The following is a 16561-nucleotide window of genomic DNA, read 5'->3' as shown; positions in this document are numbered from 1 at the left end:
GCCCCCGCCCACCCATTATATTTAAAGCCGAACTGTGCTATGGAAAGTCACAGTTTGTTGCTAGAGTCTGGACGTCTCACGTTATTACTCTGTCAGTCTTGAAAAGGTCTATTTAACAGAAGGTAATAGCAATTGCTTTGATGTTTATTGCACGGCTCAACTAATATAATGTTCTACTGAACCGTAGACATATGCTTGCATTAGTACATTAATAGCTGTACCGACACGGTTCATATGTGTACTAATTATTGATTTTAATGAATGTCTAATTGTTTAGTTAAATCTAAAAAATAATTGTAAAAATATCTATCACTTCGCGTGCATGTGAAGAACTACATCAATGTAATCAAACTACTTTTACCTGTGGAGGTTTGAGACCTCACATGTGCTCAGATTTGGAACTGCGCTCTCTCTCTCAAGTTAAACTGCACATACATAGACCGCTTTAGAAACCTTATGACACTAGTAAATAACACCGAGCTACACTGACCAGCTAGTTAAAAAATGACAACTTTTTTTTTTCTTTGCATAAAATAGTGTTTTGGATACAGTAACATGACTTTAAATTGTTTAATGAATGTAATTGAATCAATCAATATTTTTTTTTATATAGCGCCTTTAGTAGTGGACCACCATCACAAAGCGCTTTACAAGATAGTGAGGAACAATGCATAACACATTAAATACAGTGTAATACAGGGCATAGTACATTAAATACAAACAGTAAAAACAAAAATCCAAATACATTAAATACAGGCATAATACATTAAATACAAGGCTGGGATGTGAATTCTAAACATTGTGGATACGTGTGTCACACACAGTCATACGAATAAGAAAAACCTTAAATAGCAATTTAACAGCTAATAACAGATATCAGGCTTAAAGATAATTGAAAGCACGAGAGAACAGGTGCGTCTTGATCAGTCAATAAGAATTCTGATGTAACTCCATCCGTTTGCCATTTCTTAGCAACATTACTGTGATCTCAGCCTGGGTACAAATTAGACAGTTCTTATTGGTTAGTTTCCCTAGTTATGGCGCGTGCAGCACCAGGATCGGATCACGATTACGGATTTGGGCCAGATTCAGATTCGCTTAGTAAAACATCTTCTCATGATCCGGCTCCAGTGATCCCGTACAACTGGCCCCAGGAGATCTTCTTCTGGCATTCCATCAACATCTATAAAAATGTATTATATTTCTTCTGGCTCAGTAAGCGTTCTGGGTCTTCCAAAAATGATTTAGCATGCTCTCTGGTAAATCTTTACGCTTTGATGCCATGGCCTAATGTAATCTCGAGGAAACACAACCGGCACTGAAAGGCTGCACCGCGTCCAAAAAAAAATTCTCTGTTGGTTAGGGGCTTTAATTAAATGCATTTTGATTGGTTTGTCGTTGCTGAAGTTGGTTACACAAATATTTTAGTAAATGGTTTGTTTGTTTATAAACATTCTGAGCGATTTAGTATGCCGTCATCCACGTATTTGTACTCGAAGTAATTTGTAGAATTGTAGGGGGAGCTACACTTTATGTACGAGTCTTCTGGGGAAAAAACACACACAATAAGCCAAATAAAATAATTTAAGAAAGGAAATAATTGAAATATGTATATATTTAACCTTGGGTGTTGCATGTTAATGATATTCTTTTTAAAATGTTAAAATTAGTAAATTTTATTATTTCTCAAAGTAAAGCTCACACAACATATTACAATAAACTAGTTGGACATATGAAAACGCATCATATGTATAAAATCAGAACAGCGAGTATTTTTAAACAGTGTATTTTAACTGATAAACATCTAAGACCACTTCAACTGTTCTCGATTTTTTAGTGTGTATAATAGCAAGCAGTTAATCTACTGTTTGTAACTCCATTTAAAGCTTTTATCTGAATAAGAAAAACGTGAGCTGTTTTTGCTTCTTTGACATGGGCTATTAATCGTAGGGGAACAAAGTACATACAAAAACATATGAATGTGTATATCTAAATAGTTTAGAAATTAATTATTCAAATAGGTTTACTGTATTTGAATCAAGATGAATATATGTCTTTGTTCATGGGTGACAAGTGAGGTTTTGTTAAAATACAAAGAAAATACATTATAAAATTAGAAGGGTGTTTACAAGGTAAATTCTGTCAATGTGCGCCAGCTGAGTTGAGAGGAGGGCCCTTCTCATAGGACTTGTCCCAGGCCCCAAAATTCTTGGCTGTGGCTCTGGAGCCTCGGCATGCACTTGAGCGCGCGTGCAGACTGCTGCGGACTGACAGTACATTTCTATTTTTTTGCTGCTGGTAGCTAAATGGAGAAGAGGTACTTACCAGGTGTTATATATACAGATTAATAAAGCACTCTTTACTATTACACCACATTCAAGTGAAGTTAGCTTTCCATATCTCTTTAAAGATGGTCAGCCTGTTTGTAATGGTGTGAACTGGATGATGTATTGCCGGTGTCACAGCCTAATCCTTCCTCACCCCGGCTAACCATCACTGTAATGTTTGTTACTTTACAAGAGATGGACTTCAAACTGTCCAGTTCACTTTATTCAACTAAAACTTTTTCACATGTCCACTAGATGGCAGCATAATAGTTGATGTCAGTAACCACATTACATCGCCCCGCTTACAAATATAAAGTACAGTAAACTAAGATAACACACATTACATATTCGTCCCTGTAAGACTCAACATCAAATTACTCTAGTTTAATTTTTATTTTTAATGTTAGATTCTGGCTATCTAAGGAGTTTGGGTGGACTACCAAGTACTCCTGCAGGTGACAGGACTATTCTGCCTCTTCAATAAGCACCTACTTTTCATCAGCTATATTTGTCTAGTCTTGGTATCTTGCTGGCTTCTGGATTTCTCTGCCACTTGATGTCATGAGTGTTGCTGAGACCCCAGCCTGATCTTCAGATTGGATCAGCCCAGTTTTTGGTGGAGCTGTTCCTTTCAGTGGTGTACCTGTCCTGAGTGTTGCTGAGACCCCAGCCTGATCTTCAGATTGGATCTGCTCAGTTATTGGCAGAGCTGTTCCTTTCAGTGATGTACCTGTCCTGAGCGTTGCTGAGATCCCAGCCTGATCTTCAGATTGGATCTGCTCAGTTATTGGCAGAGCTGTTCCTTTCAGTGGTGTACCTGTCCTGAGCGTTGCTGAGATCCCAGCCTGATCTTCAGATTGGATCAGCTCAATTTTTGGCAGAGCTGTTCCTTTCAGTGGTGTACCTGCCCTGAGGCTGTTGTGGATCCTTCCTTTCTTAGTTGCAGCTCCCTTTCAGGATCCCAACTGTCAGCTGACTCACCCTGTATTTCCTCTCTGGTTGTCATTAGGTGTCTGCAATTGTATCTAAGAACTTGACCTTCTGGTGCCTCCACAAAGTATGAACGAGGTGTTTTTGCAAAGTCCTTCCCAACATCTTGTTTCCATTTCCCATTTATGTAGCTCTGAACTCAAATTGCATCTCCTATGTTGAGTGTGGGCAGATCCTTCCCATGCTTTTTTCTATTTCCTACCAGCTGCTGTTTGATTTCTGCTGGTGTTTTGTGATCTCATGAAGAACAAGGGTTTCCTTTTGCTGCAGGTTTTTATGTTGTAAACAAATGTCACACCTGGACACCGTTTCCTCAATGTTACCTGACATTCTGAGCCAGAACATTACTTCCTGGGCCCACTGCTTGCAATTCTTAGCTCCCAGGTGTCCCAGATGAATTTGCCTTAGCATCGCCTGTTTCATTGACCTTGGTTTTATCAGCTTTTCATTCTTCATCAGCAATCTGTCGTTCTCACTGAGCTCAACTCTGTGATTCCAGTATTCTCGTACAACCATTAGAGTATCTTCCTTATAAGGCCATCCATACTGAATAATCGATTTGAGTGACATCAAGGTGTTGTCCTCCTGTTTCTGTTAACTTACAAGGAAACTTAAACATCACCCCACAAGCCTAATTGTCACCCCAGGTGTGAGTTATTAGACTAAGCTAATTCTTTTCCCATGTAATCTGGCGAATTATCACCTGGCTCAGCCCCTCAAGTATTTATTTATTTGGTGCTGTTAGCGTAGCTCTTTGTATAGAAACTGTCAAATTTAGCAGTAATGTCATTTTAAAAGTGATATTTTTCATAATTTCTGTGCATAAAATTTGAACTGTATTGTATAAGATTGGTAACAAGGTCGCTGTTTGATCGGCTGTTTAATGTCAAGTGTTCATGTTTGTTTGTATGTATGTACGATATATGTAACGTGTGCATCAGAGAGAGAGGGCTATAGTGGAAAATGATTGCCCCAAGGGAAGACTATTGTTACCGACGGGGGGCTAAATGCCCAAAGCCGCAGGCTGAGGGCATTGCATCCTGGAGGTAACAATAGTTCCTGAAGAAAATAAATGAGGCAAGGTTGGAGAGTAAATATGACTATATATTTTGTTTAAATATATATGATACAGCATAAGTAAATAAATAAATAACAAATAAATAACACAAAATGTTTTTGAAGTTCATACCGCATAGTTATCAAAGTATTTTTGGTGTACAGATCTCCGTCTGGCTTACTGACTGCTGCATAATCCAGTTTATATCCTGGCCATCATATTTGTTTACATCGCCGAGCTGAAAACAGTGACAGTGACGTTTTAATCACCATTTTAGAGTTTGGAGCAAATTTCTTTTGTAGTATGTTTTGTAATTCAGTTTCTGTTAAGTCACAGAATTGCTATTTTCTCTTGTTGTGAGGTCTGCAGGGGAGAAGGGCGTTGAAAAGGTGCAGGACTGACAGTGACAATTTTAAACCCGACAGGTACTCGGGTTTTCGGGTACCCGTGCCGACCTCTAATATATATTTTTTTGTTAACATTTACTGTATATATTAAGCTAAATCTGAAAAATTGGTTAAATCTAGGAAAAATTACATGATTTAAGTTGAATCCAGAAAAAACACGTTAAAATATTTGTGGTTTTTTTTCATCCCATGTTATATATATATATATATATATATATATATATATATATATATATATATATATATATATATATATATATATATATATAAATCCAAAATCAGACATTTAATACAAACTGTGTTCAAATACATTCATTTCCAAATATTTTTATCCCTAAATATAAATAATAAAAAAACGTAAAAAAAACATATCGTAAATTTACTAGTGTGGGGTTGAGTCTACTGAAAACAGTACAGCTGAGATCGACAGAGAGGTATGCTAACAACTGAATTAAATAGACAGATACAGTACTTGTGTTTGGCATAGTATTGATTGTGAGGCGCTGAGCCAGTGATAATTCTCTAAATTACATGGGGTGAGAATTAGGCTAGTGGGGTGATTCACGGGGGTGAAAGCTGGGGCTATGTTGTGCTTAATTTTCAAAGAACTGTATGTATGTGCGAAAGAAGGCATACAGGGCAGGAAACCAATTGTTCAGATGCAGTATGGGGATAGCAGCAATGTTAAAGTTTCCACGTCCAAATGAAGCATGCAGTAACATGTACATTTTATAGGAGGTACCTTACGAAGATTTTCTAAGATTTGGTGACATAAAGAACAATTGAAAAGACTGGGTTTTTTTTCTGCACCATACTTACTGTCATCATTTTTCAGCACAATGGCCGGAAACAAAGAACGTAGCTTCATTGCAATCAAACCTGATGGCGTCCAGAGGGGACTAATGGGTGACATCATCAAACGTTTTGAGCATAAAGGATTCAAACTGGTTGCAGCGAAATTCCTGCAAGTATGTATACTGTATTTTCTGTTGAGCACTCTTGCTAGCTGCATGTCCAATTATGTTAAGAATGCACCGTAATCTGAAGCTGTTGGTATAAAGGCCTCCACACACCAGACACGATACGATTTTTCATTGGACGTCAAGATACTTTCACAGCGACACGACCATACACACCAGAAGCGATGCGACGGATTGGAAAAGTGCCAGATCAATAAAACTATAAAAAATTGCTATTGACAAAACTATTATCAAGACTGGAATATATTCGTCAACATGATGTAGTAATTATGAGTGCCTTCTCTGACGGTATTTGGCATTAAATCATACATACCAGGCTTATCCAGTGTCTTAGAAATGGAGTGCTTATTACCTTTCAAATCTGTATCTTTATAATTACGATATTTGTCATAAAACTATTGAGTATTGGATACTTCACCCTGCTGGACCACATGCATTGAAGCTGTTCTCTGATTGTTCAATTCTCTAGCTGCCGCACGACAATTGCAAAAATAGACGTATCGCAAGCAGTGTAAACGGCTCATATTAAATGTTTTTTTGTTTTGTTTTGTTTTTTATTGCTTGTTGCATCGCGTCCGGTGTGTAGAGGCCTTAAGGCTTTATGCTTAAGGACAGATGGTCATGTTAAAGCATTAGCATGCTAAAATGGTAGCACCCCTTTCATCTAAACAGTGTCTAAGAGTACAAGGGGATTTGCATTTGACTCTAGAATCCTTTATCTGTAATTCAAAGGTGCAAGGTTTTGGGCTTGATCTATTGTTTAACAATCCTGACTAATGTCCTTTTTATCCCTTCATTTGAAATGGTGTTTAATTTACTGTAAACTTCAATACAAAACATGTGTTGCACTGGAGGAACCCATCTCCTATTGTTCTATTGTCTTCCCATCCTTGTAACTTCTTTACAACAGTAGCAATGATGGGCTTGCAAGTGGTGTTTTCCAACTGTCTTCCACACCTTCCCTAAAAGGGGGCGACGTGGTGTGAAATCTACAAATGGTTTACAAATCCAGGATTTGTCAAGCCGCTATGCAGGATAGTTTACATTGTCTTGCTTTAGCAGTAGGTTTAGAATAGCAAGGTTACTCCTTGATTACATTTCTGAGAGGGCTTATCTTGTGATAAGATCCCTCAAGTATCAGCCTTTAAATTTAAATGTTGCGTGAACCTGTGTGATCCACTAAAACATTAGGGGGATTGGAAATATAAATAAAATCCAAGATTCTCATAAAACTTAACTTTTGGGTTAAACATTTAGTAAAATGCTATGCCATGTTTTTGTTTGCACCTTAAACTTTTTACAGCCTTACCACTTGATTAAGTAGTTCAGTTATTTAACAATGTATTTTAACAGGCTTCAGAAGAACTGTTGAAACAGCACTACATTGACCTAAAGGACCAACCGTTTTACAGTGGCCTTGTAAAATACACAAGCTCTGGACCAGTTTTGGCTATGGTAACACTTTTTTTTATTATTATTATTATTATTTTTTTTAATACAAATCTTTCAATATTATATGGATCATTAAGTTTCCTTTCTTTTTGTAAAAATTATCTTCAAGGTTTGGGAAGGTCTCAACGTGGTGAAGACTGTTAGAGTAATGCTTGGTGAGACCGATCCAGCAGACTCCAAGCCTGGCACCATCCGTGGTGACTTCTGCATGCAACTTGGCAGGTGAGTAACTGCATTGACACCTTTCAATCCAAACCTCCTCAAATTGGCTCGTTACAGATCTGCGATTTGGTCCTTCAAGCACTGTGGCGATCAAGCTGGGATGCCAGGGGGTACAGAAATATGCTCTTTTGTTTTGACAAAGATAATATACTTTATTTTTAATTACCATTTTAAGAAGTGGCCTCGCACTTTTCAAGAGGCAGGCCTTCTAGTACTTGCTAAAATTATGGGATGTATATCAAAATTATATTTAAAAAAAAAGGGGGAGGAGAGGTTCCCCCAAACATTGCTCATGGCTCTTGATAAAGCCATAAAAATGCTTCTACATCTTTGCTGTACTGAACGTCTCTCTGCTGTTCTAGAAACCTCATTCACGGCAGTGATGCTGTGGCCAGTGCTGAGAAGGAGATTGCGCTGTGGTTCAAGCCAGAGGAGCTGGTAGCCTACAACAGCTGCGCTGAGAGCTATCTCTACGAGTAAACTGTCCCAGCCCTCCATTTCTGGTTGTCATGTCATTATGGTGAATGTAGTAGACCTGAAAGGAACATGTTGTACCGTCAGGTTCCTGAAAGCAGAGCACTTAATAAAATGATCAGCCCAATTCTGTGTGTTTTTTTTTTCCTTCACTTTTGGGAGAACTAGGTTGTAAGGGTCTATGGTACCTGTTAAAATAATCCTGAAAATGTTCATGATGTGTCCTGTCAAAATACTTGAAGACGAAACCAGCGCCCTGGTTAAAAGAAAAATTGGCTTCCATATGGCTACTGAATCCCTCGATGTGGAAATTCATTGCTATCGATTGGTACTACATGCAAACAAAAAGGGGGTTACAGCTGACCCTTATGAATAGCAATGTACAATACAAAATCCCAGACAACCGTTTATCCTGCGGTGAAATAGTTAAGTTTTAAAAGCCATCAGATTTTTTTTTTTTTTTTTTTTTAGAAATGGGCAAAAGCTATCGGGTGATTTATACCGATTCTTTCATGTGCAGTGTTCACAATCAAATTTATAAAACAGTGGAGTTTCAATGTTATAAACTCTACACTTAATTTGCCAGTCAACCAAATGCACTACTTAAAACACGGCTCCAGGTAAACACGGCTGTCCTTTTTAGTTTTCTTGTAATTTCTCGTGAACACTTAACTATCACAGTTACATTTAAAACTTTTGAAAACCTTAAATTGTGTTTTGTAATTTTGAGGTTCTACTGTAATGAAAAAGAGAGCTTTAGAAAGTGCTGTCTTTATGCATTTACTGAGCTGACAAAATGTAGATATCATAGAGTGGACCTCATCTATGTATTTAAAGGGGGGAAATATAAAATTATACATTGAGCAGGGTAAATGATACATATTAATAATTGAAACCATATCTTGAAGTGACATCTGAATAGAGGTTAATCTCTAAAGATCAGCTTTAAGTTTATACATTAATATGATGTTTATTTGGATAACTATACAACATCTGGATCATGAAGCAGTAAGTTTCCTTGGACAATATTGGCAAAGGAACTTAAATGACAGAATAATTTAATACAGTAGTGTACCACGTATGCAGACATTATCTCAAAGCATGTGGAATAAATCATTGTAATGGCACTTTTATTGCATTTGACTGAATAATAATTGTACAGTGATACACAAAATGTGAAAAAAATAAAAACATTTCAGTCTATACGTCGAGATACACTAGTCGAGTGATAACAGGACAGTATTAGCTGTAATAAGTTTCCAACTGGTAGACGGCTTTCGAATGCAGCGATGTTTTCCCCATTATACACTATTTGTTCTTCAAATGAAATTGGCTACTGGTAGGCACCATGCAAGTGTCCCCTCTCTGTTCTGAATACTCACCTTGTGCTGGTATGTTTGGTGTATACCCCAGTTATGTCATTTCAGTTGTGCCGTGCTGTAATCAGCATACAATACAAAAAGGGTATTTTTTTTACTTAATTGTTGGATACCTTCCAATGATTAAAGTCCCAAAGATATACAGTATAAGCCAATCCAGTCTTCTGCGGGACACAGAAAAAAGCCACTTTATGTAACATAAGTAACAAGGCAGACCACAGGCTAAAAGTGTGGAAAAGAAATGGAAATGCTTGTAGGAATTCGATAGGATACTGACTCTCTCATGCAAAGAAAAAACACTTTTGTATAATCATTTTATTCAGTGTAAAAAAGTATTTAGTGAATTATTTTCATACACATATTATATATGATACATCATACAACAGATGTTTTTTTTTCCCTACCCTATATATATATTAACTATTAATAAATAAATTCTGGAAAGGCTGTATAAACCTCCATATGTAGCACTTTCCCACGTATGGTGGTTAACAAAATGATTTGTCATTATTAAATTAAACGTTGACCGCTTCCACACAGATACGCAGATTTCCGCACTAATAAAAAAACTCAAAGACCCACTTCCGCACAAATCAGATGATTTCTGCACCAATACATTTTGCTAATGTACTGTACTAAATTTGATTATTGAAAACACGAATTAACGAGAATCTACTGAAAGAGGTTTGATCAAAATAAAAAGGTCATAAACACATTGCTGGTTTTTACAACATCCTGTTGGAAAACATGAAAGAATATGAAATCGCATTTAAAACATGATAAACAGGTTTTGTAGAGGCTCTGTTAAATCGTCCCTGAATAAAGGGGTGATGTTAGCAGCTTTCACTAGAAAACTAAAACTCAGCTGCGACAAGAAACAACCCACACTGTTCAAGGGAAGAAACAGGATGGACAAAGCCTGGATGTTCAGCCAAAGGACCTTGACTTGTAATCACAGTCGCACAAACAGGGTAGGGAAAAAACACGTCTGTGTTGTATCATACCATGAGAAGTTTGTAAGCACTGTAAAAAAACTTGCATATTATCAGAAAAGAAGAATAACCAGCACAAATTAAACAGTACACAACCCTCAAGGGAAACAGATGGGTATGCAGATAAAAACCCTTCACTCACAGCTATTAAAAAAAAAATATATATATATATATATATATATATATATATATATATATATATATATATATATAATTTTAAAACGATGACCATATCAAAAGGACTTGAAGTTCTATTCTATTGTAGCCTTAAAAGGAACCTTGTTGACTGTGTCTGACCGGGGCCGGTCACAAGAGGCAACATGCGGGAGAGCCGCCACCCTCTTGGTGCCGTCAATAAAAGTTGCTCGTGTGACCAAGGCTTAAGAACATCTGTTTTTGTCAATCCGTCATTGTTGATGTCACCGATACTAGAGCTGCTAATGTCTCATAACCCAGTTCAGATTCCGGCTTCATATTTTAAGTGTCATGGAAACTGCTCTGGCAAAATCTAACAATACATTTTGAGCTGTGACCTAAAACAGCTGCCATTTTGGGCCGATTTTCGTTTTACATACGACTATTCACTGCATTAATCCGTATAACAAAAAATGTAAAAAACAGAAACACAACACTGTATCGAAGTCTTATGATAAACAGACAAATACAATAAGGGAGATATATTACTGGACTACCAGTGCATGATTAGTTTGCACATTCTAATGAAAACAACATGCATCCAGCAGAACAGCTTGCTCTCCCATTTTGTTTGTTTCTCAAATGAACCGACTTGACTGGATTTTGTCATTTATCAGTGGGGGTTCTTGTATAACACTTTGTCAGGCTTGCATAATGAAAGCAGATTGTATGTTAAATGCACACAGTTCTGCCTGGTGTGTGGTCTTTCACACTGTTAAATCAATGCTCTTCTCAATCATCCTGATTTCCATGTAGCTCCTCCTGTCAGCCTCCACTACAGTACTCAGTGTACTTGGAGACTTTGCAGGGGATACATGTCAGGAAGAACAGCGCGGCCTTTTCAGTGGCACCAGGCTCACTTTATTTTGTATACATTTTAAATTAAAATAATTACAATAACTCTGGGAAATAACACAGCATGTGAACAAAATAATTGAAGTAAACTGATTTATTTTTATTTTGACAAAAAGAACCGTTAAAACTGAAATAGGTCTACACTGTTTCCATCAGCAGGAGAGAAAGTTACAAGAAAGATTTACTAAGTATTGCTCGAAAGACATGGTGGCACTTTACTCAAATATGAGATGTTCATAACAGATTACTAGTTTAAGTTCAACATTTTTTTCATGTGTGTGTTTTTTCAAGCAACACCACCACATATAAGTAGACTTGGTTTTTAGTTTTTTTGCCTTGGTAGTAATTCAGCTAACAGAGATAGCGATTTGCAGCATTTTCCAATTTCTTTAACCGTAAAAATTTAATGTAGTCTACTGGGCTACTGGTGGTGCACTTTTGGGAGCCCAAAGAAATATTTGGTGTCCACGAGCCACCTTTAATTTCAAACCTTGTGTTCACTGTCTATTTCTTAAAGCATATAAAAGTGAATAAAACATATCTATATGTATTGTTTGTCTTTTTCTTCAGTTGCAAATCTCATAGATTAACAAGAAATGTAGAATAGTGTTTTTTTTTTTTACGTCTATTGTTTTTATTCATAAACCCAGTGTATACGTGCAGGAAATGGGGGAAGTGTTGCTAGGCAGATTCGGCGTGCTTGGACCAACCAGCTTTACAATGTGTGATATTGCTGGCAAAACCTATACTGAGTGAAATTATCATACAGGACGATCGTGATGGGAAAACAAAAGGAGGGACTCCCTTTCTCCCACTGAATGCAAATAGGTTTATATCAGCAAGTGCTTTTACTCCTTGTATCTTCATTTTTTTTGCTCTTTGAAAAACATCTATTAAATATATATTAACTCCTATTGACTGTATAACTGTTTGAATGAACAGGAATATGAAAATGAGACCTAGGTCTGAAGTGCTTTTTCATGAATAAAAGTAATGCTACATCTCAAAGATATTTATCATAAATGAAAACACATTAATATATTTTACACATTTATATATGTGTGGTGTGTTTTTGATTAAATGTGTTTTGATATTTTTACAGGATGCATCATGAGATTTATTGAGCACCAGCAGCCAATCACTCCCACTCTGGTACAGGATCGCAAACACTGGCATTTAATACCAGATGATAGCTCCATCTTTCTCAGTTAACTGAATTAATAGGAGTAGTCCTAGAAGATGAGTAACACAAGTGAATGTGTGGCAGTGGCTGTGCATTAAGATTATGTGACTGGACTTTTTGTTTGGGTAATATGACATGCCTGGCATTTTCAAATGTACTCAAGTCTTGTATTAAAAGTGCTTGTCTTTGAAAACTGTCTAGGGTTTTCTTCCTTTCCTTCCCTCTCCCTCCCCCCTCTCCTCTCTCCTCTCCCTCCCTATATAAAAAAAGGACATTGAACACCAGTGTGCCTAACCATTTCAATTAATGCGGTTTGTTTAAATACAAACAGAGCTTTGGGGCCCAAACCATCCTCCTGGTTACATAATCTTGTAATCCTATTATTACTGGTCAGGTGAAACTACCTATAAAAGACTACTTTGAATAAGCCATCCAAATTGCAAACCTAGTATGGCTATAACACAAGCGAGTACTACATAGATAAACTTGACCGGTAAAACTGACAGAATAAATGTATTTTGCTATACCGTTAACCCCTTTAAAAGATGGCAAGATCGGAACACTTGTTGCATGGTCTAAACTAAGAATCGACAGATGGGACTAATTGGAGAAGATCGGATATGAAAGCTTTTCCTTGAGGAATTATCCGCATGGCATAATTCAGATGGCCTAGTAGGGCCAGGAGATCACGTTTGGTAGGAGAAGGACCTACACGGAAAGTAAAAATGATAGATATGATCCGATCTATTTTTTCCTGAGGTAGTGAAGCAGAAAAAGATTGAGAGTCCAAGAAACTCAATGGAAGTGAGTGGACCCGAAATGTTTTCTGATGCTAGGGGGACACCTAGATTTGAAAACACAGATCTGAGAATGGTGAGGAGCGTGAGGAAAAATCAAGGAGGAGAAAGTCATCCAGGAGATGCAGCAGGAAGGGAATGCGATAGTTGTTTAGAAGAATCCAGCACAGGGCTTCTGACAGAGTGTTAAAAATCATGGGGCTGCTTCTACAGCCGAAAGTCAGACGAACCAAAAAAAAAGAAATTGGAATGCCACTGTACTCCAAAGAGGTGCCATAGAGCAGGATCTATAGGCATGATTTTAAATGCATTTGAGACGTCAGCCTTGGACAACCATACATTTCTCCCGGCGACTTTAATTAATGAAATTGCATGGTCAATTGTTGCATATTGTAGTGAAAAATCTTCATGGGGAATTAATCTATTGATGCTGGGGAGTAGGAGTTATAAGAAGCAGAAAGGTCAATTAGTCTCTTTTTGCCAGAATATTTTCTTATTGCAATGCCAATGGGGTTAATGCGAAATACGGGAAAATGTCGACAGCGTCAGGGTCGGAAATGGCACATTGGAGATTATTGCAATAGATGGAAGAGGTGGGAAAGGAAAAGAGACCAGTAGAAAACCCTTCAGTGAGACCGTTAATAAGATGAAACAAAATAGGGGTCAGGGTGCTTGATTAACTCTGTGGCCAGAGCTTGAGTTTTGACAGGTGTAGAAAGAAATTTTAGTAGTCATTTTGGAGCATTAGCAATGGACGGTTTGGTTTTTATAGAGGGGGCTGCGTGTTTGGGTTTGCGGGGACAGACAGATCGTGAGTGGGCTTCCCCACAGTGGCTGCAGATGTGGAGGAAGTTACTGGAAGAAAAGCAGGAGGCTTCTTCGTTGAAATTATTACACATCTGACGGCCACCAGAGAAAGTAATACTACGGCTGCGTCCGTCCTTAGACCTGGAAGGATTGAAAGAAAGAGAAGGATTGCGAGGAAGGGACAGAAGGGGGGGGAGCTGAGGGGCAGTAAAGGAGCAGGAAATAGTGGGGTGAGAGGTGGAGTTACATATGGAGCATGCCAACAGCCGGAGACCAGTGAAAAAACGAGAATATAAATCTTGATCCAAGGCTCCCCAGTATATCCTTTGGTTCCATTGCTTGAGACGAGCAGCGGCTTTTGCAGAAAAGGCTTTGTGGTATTCGAAGAAGTGTGATGCACCAAATCTAACAGAAAGGTCTAGAATAATTGACATGTAATCATCCAGCTCACGGCGCCAGTCAGGATAGAATTGGGTCATTCCACAGTAACAGAAATATGACACTAATGGTTCCTGTGCTAAAATAAAATAAATATTTAAAAAAGAAAAAAGTGCAACAATTGGTACTATTATGTGTCATATACATATGATAATATCGGACTTTTAATATCATTCTTATTGTTGTTTCAGCCAGGCTAAGTTACTCTGATGGTTCCTATTACTGTCCATAATATTGCCAAGCCTGCAGTTTGTCTTTAAATTAAGTCTATATAAAACATTTTACAATCAAGTTTGTGTGTTTAATTTACAGTGCAGTAGTACTGAACTCATGTTAAAGATTTAATTTAACTAGCAGTGATATAATTTTAGAAAATGATCTCAAAATTAATATGTTACTACGTAACAAGTGGTGTCCCAAAACGAAGATAAAAATTATATAAATAATTTTAAAATTCAACTGTTATAATGAATGTACTGCAATACCAAATGAAACTATAGTAGCTACAGTACGACTATATATAGTTCAATTTCCATCGATGGTGCTTCTGTAGCGTTGATTGAGTATAATTTAAACATATAATGTTTGTGTCCCTCGGGTTCTGTTACGTGGCGATCACACAGCTGTTTGTTAAAATGCGGCAAACAACGTGTAATTCTTTGCAGCATTTTACAGCAGTTATTTCGCGCACAAAAACTACTTTATGATAGCTAAGAGCTTTTTCTGGAGGGTCTGACGACATTAATCACAGGCGATTGGAGTGGTGTCTCCGAAGTTTCGAGGTGGCTTAATGTTATGTTCTCTTATTATTAAGTAGACGGTGATGAAATGTACGCTTTATATGTACAAATGTACATATTATTTTAAGTAGTGATATCATAAACATGTGTGGGCCGTTTTGAATAAATTTACCACTCTATTAACATCTGGATCTTTTTTAAAAAACAAAAGACACGATTGAGTTTAGTGTCTCCTTTACGTGCGACACTGTTTGTAGTGGGGATACAAAACGGACGCAAATAAATGAAACATCTCCACTAACCTATAATACAGTAGATCAAATACAATAATATTACAGCAAATACTGTATATTATAGTAAATATACTTAAAAACAAATCTGAATTATTATTGCTACCGTGTAGCCTACAAAAAGACACTGAATTGTGCGAGTTCAAAACTTTTTTTTTTTTTTTTTTTTTTTTTTACAGGTGGGTTCATGAATTCCTGATCATTTACATTTATATACTGGTGTACATTATAAGAGCTGGATAACTTGGTATTTTACTTTAATCACGTTTTTGCACATCGAATGTTTCATATATATATATATATATATTTATTTTGCTTTCCACATAAATTAAGTGGTACTGTGGAGTTACAAACAGAATACAAAAAATCCCAATGCTTAGCACAAAGTTATTTTTTTCAATACATGACTTAAAGGTGGTAATGCTCAGCAGTATGTTCATTTTAAGCACTGCTTAAGTGAAAATTGTACTGTTTTTATTTTTCAGCAGCATGGGTTTGCGAATAAAACCAAGATCTTCAAAGCGAGATTCAAGTCGAATAGAACCACTACATACTAAAGTGACTACCAATGCAGAAAGATGTAAAAATACAGGCAGAAAATCCTCAGTTATCAAAAGGAAAAAGCACTTAAGGCTCTTAAAAGCAGATTATATCGCCTCAATTTGAGTGAGGAAAAGAAAAAGCATGCAAATAAACTTACAAAATTGCGTATGAGAAAATACAGAGAACAGGTCAAACACAAAGCATCAGATCAGAAGGTAGATGTTCTAGAAGTGCCAAACACTAGAGGGAAAGAGCTGGAAAGGGAAAAACAGAGAAGAGTATGGAAAGAGAAAAAACAAGCACAGAGGGCAAAGTTAACTTCACAAAAAAAGACGTATAAATGAAAAAAGAAGAGCAAAGTATGCAGAGAAAAAAGCAAAGCGAGATGAACAGAACCAGAAGAGCACATTTAGGAGAACTGATCCAAACTCTG

At 37.1% G+C, this 16561-nt stretch overlaps 1 protein-coding gene across 1 annotated transcript; it reads left to right on the top strand.

The window, feature by feature from the left end:
* Positions 1 to 9: 9 nt before the first annotated feature.
* LOC117424534 (nucleoside diphosphate kinase A2-like) lies at positions 10 to 8036 on the top strand. Its single transcript, XM_034040950.3, has 5 exons — positions 10 to 122; positions 5617 to 5749; positions 7115 to 7216; positions 7323 to 7435; positions 7798 to 8036. Exons 2-5 carry the CDS (start codon positions 5621 to 5623, stop codon positions 7913 to 7915), a joined length of 462 nt encoding a protein of 153 aa, XP_033896841.2. The 5' UTR covers positions 10 to 122; positions 5617 to 5620; the 3' UTR covers positions 7916 to 8036.
* The last annotated feature ends 8525 nt before the right edge of the window (positions 8037 to 16561 follow it).

Source organism: Acipenser ruthenus, chromosome 19 (assembly GCF_902713425.1).
Source record: "Acipenser ruthenus chromosome 19, fAciRut3.2 maternal haplotype, whole genome shotgun sequence".
In the NCBI taxonomy this organism is placed as follows: Eukaryota; Metazoa; Chordata; class Actinopteri; order Acipenseriformes; family Acipenseridae; genus Acipenser; species Acipenser ruthenus.
This window is presented reverse-complemented; position numbering and strand designations above follow the sequence as displayed.

What these genes read in the sequence shown, in the direction of transcription:
- LOC117424534 (XM_034040950.3), top strand. Translation starts at nt 5,621, where the DNA reads ATGGCCGGAAACAAAGAACGTAGCTTCATTGCAATCAAACCTGATGGC. An exon ending in CTGGACCAGTTTTGGCTATG is followed by an intron (nt 7,217 to 7,322) that starts GTAACACTTTTT and finishes ATTATCTTCAAG; the next exon opens with GTTTGGGAAGGTCTCAACGT. An exon ending in TTCTGCATGCAACTTGGCAG is followed by an intron (nt 7,436 to 7,797) that starts GTGAGTAACTGC and finishes CTGCTGTTCTAG; the next exon opens with AAACCTCATTCACGGCAGTG.